Source organism: Otolemur garnettii, unplaced genomic scaffold (genome assembly GCF_000181295.1).
Source record: "Otolemur garnettii isolate 467f Iridium unplaced genomic scaffold, OtoGar3 scaffold00133, whole genome shotgun sequence".
In the NCBI taxonomy this organism is placed as follows: Eukaryota; Metazoa; Chordata; class Mammalia; order Primates; family Galagidae; genus Otolemur; species Otolemur garnettii.
The window spans coordinates 1,235,316-1,244,309 of NW_003852528.1; the positions used below are offsets into that span (position 1 = coordinate 1,235,316).

General features: G+C 50.8%; 1 protein-coding gene across 1 annotated transcript; it reads left to right on the forward strand.

The window, feature by feature from the left end:
• Window positions 1-318: 318 nt before the first annotated feature.
• On the forward strand, window positions 319-2,236 carry ACKR3 (atypical chemokine receptor 3). The gene has a single exon (XM_003798230.2). The coding sequence runs from the start codon at window positions 324-326 to the stop codon at window positions 1,410-1,412; it is 1,089 nt and encodes a 362-aa protein (XP_003798278.1). The 5' UTR covers window positions 319-323; the 3' UTR covers window positions 1,413-2,236.
• Window positions 2,237-8,994: the final 6,758 nt, after the last annotated feature.

Here is an 8,994-nt window from a genome sequence, read left to right on the forward strand (position 1 = left end):
GCTAATGACATCTTGAGAAAACAGCCATGGAAAATCGACACAGGAAGCAAACACTGCTCTGCTCTTGGGTTTAGATTTTGCAGAGTCTTATTTTGTTGTGGAGAATTCTGTCACAGTTGTTTTCTCCTTTCTTTGCAAAGACACTGTAGAGATAAAGCGAAACAGCTGAGCAGGTCAGGGTGCTGGGCAGGTCAGGGTGCTGGGCAGGTCAGGGTGTGGGCAGGTCAGGGTGCTGGGCAGGTCAGGGTGCTGGGAACGCATTTTGTCTAAACGCGAGTTCTCTCTCCTTTTCCTGTAGTTGTCTGGCCACTCCCCCAGGAACCATGGATCTGCATCTCTTCGACTACCCAGAGTCGGGGAACTTCTCCGACATCACCTGGCCCTGCAACAGCAGCGACTGCATCGCTGTGGACACGGTGCTGTGCCCGGCCATGCCCAACAAGAGCGTCCTGCTGTACACGCTGTCCTTCCTCTACATCTTCATCTTCGTGATCGGCATGATCGCCAACTCCGTGGTGGTCTGGGTGAACGTCCAGGCCAAGACCACTGGCTACGACACGCACTGCTACATCCTGAACCTGGCTATCGCAGACCTGTGGGTGGTCATCACCATCCCGGTCTGGGTGGTCAGCCTGGTGCAGCACAACCAGTGGCCCATGGGTGAGCTCACCTGCAAGGTCACGCACCTCATCTTCTCCATCAACCTCTTTGGCAGCATCTTCTTCCTCGCCTGCATGAGCGTGGACCGATACCTCTCCATCACCTACTTCAGCAACACCTCCAGCAGCAGGAAGAAGGCCGTCCGCCGCGTCGTCTGCGTGCTGGTGTGGCTGCTGGCCTTCTGCGTGTCCCTGCCCGACACCTACTACCTGAAGACCGTCACGTCTGCTTCCAACAACGAGACCTACTGCCGATCCTTCTACCCCGAGCACAGCATCAAGGAGTGGCTGATCGGCATGGAGCTGGTCTCCATCGTCCTGGGCTTTGCCGTCCCCTTCTCCATCATTGCCATCTTCTACTTCCTGCTCGCCAGGGCCATCTCGGCGTCCGGCGACCAGGAGAAGCACAGCAGCCGCAAGATCATCTTCTCCTACGTGGTGGTCTTCCTGGTGTGCTGGCTGCCCTACCACGTGGCGGTGCTGCTGGACATCTTCTCCATCCTGCACTACATCCCCTTCACCTGCCAGCTGGAGCACGGCCTCTTCACGGCCCTGCACGTCACGCAGTGTCTGTCCCTGGTGCACTGCTGCGTCAACCCCGTGCTCTACAGCTTCATCAATCGCAACTACAGGTACGAGCTGATGAAGGCCTTCATCTTCAAGTACTCGGCCAAGACAGGCCTCACCAAGCTCATCGACGCCTCCCGGGTCTCTGAAACAGAATACTCTGCTTTGGAGCAGAGCACCAAATGATGCCCCTGCAGGGCTCTGGGACGCGCGTGCTTATTTTGGATGGGTCATCCGGCCTGCTGCGCGGTTCTACAGTAAAGCACACGACCGTTGGGTCTTGATGCCTGAGCAGCGTGAAGAAGGGAGGACGTGGCACCACGGGGCATCTTTTCTCTCTCTTTTGTGCCGATACAGCTGACCCTCGGCTGCACGTGCTGACAATTGTACAGCGGGCAGGACAGTGTTTTGCAGCCCCACTGTGTGTCTTCACCAGCTGCAGCACAGGCTCGCCTGGACTCCTGTAACATAAGACCTCCTGTGTTCCCGGAATTTGTTTTATATGGCGATTTGTATTTAAATTTTAAGACTTTATTTTCTCATTATTGGTGTACCTTATAAATGTATTTGAAAGTTAAAATATATTTTAAATATTGTATGGGAGGTATATAGTGCTGACATATATTCAGAGTGTTGTAGTTTTAAAATTAGTTTGACTTCAGTTTTGACTAAGGATGACATTAATTGTTAGCTGTTTGGAAATTATATAAATATATATATAAAAATATATATAAATATATAAATATATGCCAGTCTTGGCTGAAATGTTTTATTGACCATAGTTTTATATCTGTGTGGTGTTTTGTACCAGTGTGGGATATGGAACAAAAACTGCTCTGTAATGCAGTTTGTGACATTAATAGTATTATAAAGTTACATTAAAAAAAAAAAAGAAACAATAAAAACTGTTCTGACCTGCAAATCTGTGCACAAAAGGAACAGTTGTATTTCACAGAGTTCTCTCAATTTGTAAGTTATTTTTTTTAATAAAGATTTTTGTTTCCTAAAAATGCATTTGAGTGTCAGTTTTAGAAGCACATTTGGCATTTGGGAAGCGTGTGTGATCATGACGAATGGACACGTGTGGCACACGCAGGCCCGTGGGGAGAGCGGGTCAGGAAATGAGCTATCAGTGGCAGAGCACAGGAGGTTAGCTTGGGTGAAATGATCTAAGAAGACAAAATATTTGAGCACCTTGGGTGCTTTGCTTTTTCTTTTTTTAAATTTTTATTTTTATTTATTTTTTTTGAAACAGTCTCACTCTGTTGCCCTGGGGTAGAGTGCCATGTCATCATCATAGCTCACATTAACCTTAAACTCGGGCTCAAGGGATCCTCTTGTCTCAGCCTCAGAAACCTGTCACAGTGCCCAGCTAATTTTTCTATTTTTAGTAGAGATGGAGTCTCACTCTTGCTCAAGCAAGTTCAAGGTCTGGAACTCCTGAGCTCAAGCAGTCCATCCATCTCAGCCTTCCAGAGTGTTCAGATTATAGGTATAAGCCACTGCACCCAGCAAGGTATTCTGTTTTTTTTTTTTTTTTTTTTCAATTCAGGCAGTCCTGGGTTGGGTGGGGAGCTGGTTGGTAGGTGCATTACAGAGAGGGGCTGTTGCAGGAGGATGCCACTGCTCTCTGCCCTGGGGGGTTTGGGGTCCAGGAGTTACCTCCTCATCTGTACCACTCGTGTGCTTCCAGGGCCATGTGTCACACAGCCCCTTAAATCTCTGTGCTAAGAAAAACACCTCCAGAGCGATACTTGAACTTTTGATTTAAATGACACCAATCCTGTCTTGAGGCCACGCAGAGTGTGACTTCCCTCTTGAGCCTACTGCTATTGAAAATGGACTCTCAGAATGGCCGGCTCTTGCTGTGCCCTGCCCACCTCTACATGGGGCTGTAGGAACCACAGGGATCTCAGCAGCAAGGTGGCCTGGGCAGGCTGTGACCCCCACCCACTGCTGAGCAGGCCTATCTGCTTAGGGAGCTATTTGCCGCAGCTACTGCAGAGTGAGAAATCACCCTGTGTGTGGGGAGATGCCCACGGGCTCACAGGGGTGAGAGGGAGGGCGGAGGGTGGTCCCAGCGGTCCCCAGGGGCTCATAGACCAAGGCTACCACAGGAGCTTCCTGTTTCCTGCAAAGGTTTTTATGACCTAGACCTTGAACCCAGGGTTGTAACTCACTTGAAATGTCTACTTGATAGACATCCGTGGGTCTTGCCTCAAATTCTGGGTTCTGGCAAGGTCATAGCCCCGTAGAGAGTGCGACACAGCACAATCAGCAAAGACACCAAGAGGAAGGGAGAGTGAACCGATGGCAACACGCAGCTGGGGAACCATGGCCCAACTGCGTGCCCCTTGGTAATAAAATGGACTGCACCTTTGCTTGGAGCCTTCTAATGGTCCAAGTTCAGACAGAAACACACTCTTTTAAGTAGTAGATTCAGTTTGGGAGGGTGGGAACTGGGTGGGAGGTGGGAACATAAATTGCAGTCCCCGAGCTCAGCAGGGCCATAGGCACAACACTAAAAACAACTCAGCTTAAATTCTCCTTCCAGGCTCCTCAGTCAGTTCAGAGGCCCCCCTTCCCTAGAATTCTGGGGAGTCCACAGCACTGGTGGCATGCGGAGGTCCTCAGTGGTCCTTTGTCCACACTGGCAGCTGAGATGTCACTGCCAGCTTGGTCCTCATGCAGGCGTCCTCTGTCACCCTTGTACAGGTATTCTTGCTCCTGTGTCTGGCCCCACTGGTTCCTTTCTGCTTTCCTGCCACTCTGCAGCTGCAGGTCACCCCAGCTGCTCCCTCCCACACTAGGGGGGGTGGCAGGAAGGGAGGGCAACACTGAACAGGAGCTGGACTCAACAGGTGGTACCTCTGCTTTGACAGAGTTGGGTTTTTTTCCCCCCATGTCCCCCCAAGGCCTGGGCACAGTGGCTCTGTTGCCCTAGACCCCTCAGGCAGCCCCGGGGTTTCTTGTCTCCAGGGTGCAGGAAAAGAATTCTGTCCTGCCCTCCAGGTGTGCCAGAGGCAGAGGCAGAGGATGTCCCCTGCAAGGCTCAGAACTGGTGGGCCTTGGGGGAGGGCGGAGGCCTCCGGCCCTACTGAAATCCAGGGACTTGTGGATTCTGCGGTTCTAGGGTCGTTCTTTTGGCTCCTTCTCCCTGGGCAGATCTGTAAAGACACTGGCCTGGTGGCATGGTAGGAAAACCATCAGTGCCACAGCCACTGGAGCCTGGGCACAGGGTAGGACCTCAGAGTTAGGACAAAACATCTTTTGCTTCCTTGATGGCACTTCCTGGAGCCTCCCCAGAGAGAGGGGAAAGCCTTTCCTCCCCACTCTCCCCACCTCCACACTCCTTCCCTTGTGATGCGGGCAGCATTGCTACAGCCCCGGGGCACTGCCAGGAGCCAGTGTTAAGTGCTCTCCATCAGGCTCAACATGTGAGCCTCTGACTTTGATTATACCCTGGGTTCCCTGCAAGTGAAGAAGAAAAATAATGCCACCGAATATGCCAGGTGCAAAACCCTTGGGCACAAAAGGTTATGGTCCATGCGCTGGTCAACAGCTTCTGGTCCATGCACTGGTCAATGGCTTCTGGTCCTTGAAGACAAGACCCTGGGACAGTCACGTGCGGATCTGGCAGAGCAGCAAGAAACTTTAAATCACCTGCAGCTAAATATTTCTTGAGGTCTCTGTGGGAGGCAGCAGCTCTGGGACCCATCTGTTTCCTAGAAATATGGAAATTCTACCTCATTGGGCTTCTTTTCCGAGACTATAAATAACGAGTCCAGAACTTTCCACTTAAGCTAAGTGCAGGGGCCTCAGGAATCAGGAGACAGAGGAGCAGCCAGTCTGCACTGCATGGTGTGGCCAATGTCCAGGGCAGGTCCCCAGGTTCCCACCTGGAGGCAGGTTCGCTCCTCAGCTCCAGGGGCGCCTCTGCCTGGATTTATGCCACTGGGATTTCAGTCCTTCAGGGGTGACAGTCTCAGGCGGACTCACTGCTTTAAAAGACCTCCCCATTACTACAGAACACACTTCTCCTGCTGCAGTCTTGGATTTCCTAAGAAAACTGCCTGTTAAAGCTCTCGGAGTATATGCTCATGCAGGACCTGCTTGTCTCCAGATCTTGACATTGATGACATTGCTCAGGAAAGATACTAGTCTGAGTAAAGTACGACAGGAAAGTACATTACTGCACACAGTCGAGACTTGCAGTGATATGTTTGATTTTGGGGCACCAAGAACGGCCTGACCCTCCCGTCAACTCTCCCAGGAGAGCCCACCAGCCCATGCTGGTTCTCATGCACCCACAGAGAGACAGGGTGACACACCTGGCCTCACTGCCACCTATATGGCCAACACACAGTCACAGACACAGGTTCCATGCTCACGTTTAGGACAGTCCCAGTGAAAACCTGGGCCACAGGGTTGAGGTCCATGTCTCCACATCTTGAACCTCTGCTGAATGTATCCCCAAAGAGCTGTCACTGCACACTGCCTAGGTAGGTGCTAAACCTCAGTTTCTTCATAAACAAAGTCATGGGATGACAGTACTTGACTCACAGGGTTATTGTGGTGATGAAGTTAGAGTCCCCTGTAACATGCACGTCACGGTCTCTGGGGCACTCACAGCACTCCTAGGGGGAGGGGTGGTCAGTACCAACCTGGCCTGTGCTGTCGGGCACGGTCTGCATAGCCTGGATCTTCTTCAGAGGAAATCAGGAATTCCAGGGAGACAGGGTGTCTGCCAGAGGACAGTGACCAGGAAGACCAGGCACCCAGGCCTCCACAAGGCTTCTAACTGGGACGATTTTGCACCCCAAGGAGACATTTGCCAATGTCTGGGAACATTTTGATTATCACAAGTTGGGTGGAGAGAGCTAGTGGGACCTAGTGGGCCAAGGCCAAGTTGCTGGACATCCGATGGAGCATGGGACAGTCCAGTGATAAAGAATGACCAGGTCCCAGATGTCAGCAGAGTGGAGGTGGAGAGACCCTCTCCTAGGACAAAGCCAGACGTCTGGATACTCCTGGATTCTGTTCCTTGTCCCAGCAGGAGGCCTTTTACAATCCCAGGACAATCCCGGGCCTGGGAGTAGAAAGAAGACCCTGGAAAAGCATCATCCCCGGGAGTCCTTAGAGCCCCTCCACTCTGAAACCCTGGCAGGCCCTCTGTGGGACACAGGCCAGTGTTTTCCTTGTGCCTGAATATGTTTCAATTACAGGAAGTTGGTGCTTGAGCCATTCATGTGAGCGTGAGCTCGGGGACGATGTGCACACAGATTAAACATCAGTAGACATGTTAAGTGTACCTAGGAGGTTTTAAATTTCAATTTAGTATTTAAAATATCTTGTTTAAAAGGCCCCAGAAAGAACACGATTAGCAGACAAAGCTGTGGACAGGCCTGCAGGAGGCCAGGGTGGCAGATTCAGTTCTGCTTCTCATTAGTTTAGTGATGTTAGCGTTATTTTTTTGTGGTCCCCATTACCTCACCCTGTAGCTCAGTGGGTAGGGCGCTGGCCATATACACCGAGGCTGGTGGATTCAAACCTGGCCCAGGTCAGCTAAAACAACAAAGACAACTGCAAAAAAAAGAAAAGAAAAAAGAAAGAATAGCCGGGCATTGTGGCGGCACCTGTAGTCCCAGCTACTTGGGAGACTGAGGCAAGAGAATCCCTTAAGCCCAAGAATTTCAGGTTGTTGTGAGCTGTGACGTCATAGCACTCTACCCAGGGTGACATAGTGAGACTCTGTTTCAAAAAAAAAAAAAAATCACTTCTCCACTTTCTTTAAAGACTTACTGTAGTGATCAAGAAGCATATATGTGTGCGAATGTAGTTGAATGAATTGGCGAGTGAAGAGCTTTGTAACCTGTGCAGGGCTGCATGAATGTCCTACGGATTTTCTAAGCTTTGTTTTTTTTTTTTCCTGCACCATTCTTTCTTAGGTGGCCCAATGCTTAGCTGACATGCTATTTGGTTGTGTGGTAAGGATGGAAACATCCTCGCTCCAGCACGCGTCTTGTGTTCTCCAGGTGTGTCTGGAGTCCCTGAGACACGTCCACCTGCTCTGGGGCCCGGGGCACCTGCCCTGGGTCTGGGTTTCCCAGAGTCACGCTTCTCAAGCTCTGGGGTCAACGTCCCCAGGGGCAGAACCCATAACGAAGCAGGACATGGTTATCTGGATGCTATGTGAAGAGTGAGGCACAATTTTGGAGTTTTACTTATGTGTCAAAAGCTTTATTTTTGTTGGCTTTCATATGCTGATGCACTCGGACCTTTCCGTGTGGGACTCGGAATGGCTGACAATCATGTCATTTCTCCCGACGGGTCAGGGAGGAAAAAACAGCGGTGGCTGCATTGGCCGTTTGTCACAATATAATGTTCAGAAGCAGCAGAATGGAAAGATCTGAATTTCCATAGTTATTTCCGGAACTAAACTGATTAAAATCATTTCCTAGGTAGGTCAGAATCTTCCCTTTTATAATTTTCAGTAGAAAAGGCAAAGAGAAAGTCATTGTGACGATGGCATTAAATCTGCTTGGGTGACTCAGAATGTATGTTGGCACGGCAACATGTCATGGGGCGAGCCGCAAACTTGTCTTGTCGGTGGTGGTGGCACGTCTGAAAGAGCCTTGGGCTTCACCGTGCCATGCTGAATTTGCTCCCTTTAGTCCTCCACATGAAAGTGTTTGAAGCTAATCTTTTCATTCCCTTTCGCAGGGCTCTGGTCAATAGGAAGACCGCATTAAAGCTTTCCCCACCGCGGCATTTCTCAGGGTCCTTGTTAAAAGTGTGGATTGTGTTTTGCGCTGTACTGTAATGAGAATTTGAATTTCGTGCAGAGCCCGAAGTGCAAATGAAAAATCGCCAGTTGCCCAGCTGTGCAGACGATGAATGTCTTTCCCTGCAATTTATTCTGCCCTTGTTCTCATTAATTTATTCATCCGTCCACACATTCGTTCACTCAATCACTGATCAGACAAGCTTTACTGAGCACCCACTGTGTGCTGTGCACCATGCCTGTCTTTAAAATGTCATTGAGGGCTGGACCATCGAGCTTTTCTCTTTTGCTCCCAGCCTGGAAGGGGAGTTGGGGAATAAGACGCAGAGAAATTGTCACCGGATAATGTGGTGAGAAGCATTCTGGAAATTCTCAGAGCTGAAAGGAGGGGGCGGTCCTTGAGATCAGAGGACCCTAGAAGGCTCAGAAAGAATTGGGTCCTCCTCTCCTGGCCAGAGGATGGCCAGGACTCCAGTGGGCAGGCCCAGGGGACAAAGTGTGGGGCAGCTGGGGATCCCGTCGTGGTTAAAAGTAGATGCTTTAAGGAAAGGCAAAGGTGTCCAAGGGGAGTCCCGAAGTTAATGAATCCTGATGTTCATCATTGTGTGTAAGAAGCGTATTGAAGAGCGGAAACAGAGCTTGTCACAGGCACCTCCTCTAAGGACAGAGAATGAGATGCTACATGAGGGAATCTGGGGATGGGACAGAGAGGCCTCCAGGCTCTCTGGGTGCATGGCTATAGCTTTCCCCGGCTTCACTGCACAGCCTAGAACCTTCTCTCCCCCATCCTTACCACCAAGCAAGCCACCCCACATTCACACCTCCCTGGGAATCCTGCTTAGCAGAAAATGACATCTGTCAGGTGGGTTTCCTGGGCACCGTGTGACCCTCTGGGGTGCCGTCCATGAACCTGAGCCTGGGGTGGGCCATGGATGCCACAGGCAGAAGCCCCTTCCACCGCAGCACCCAAGGCTGGGGAAGCTC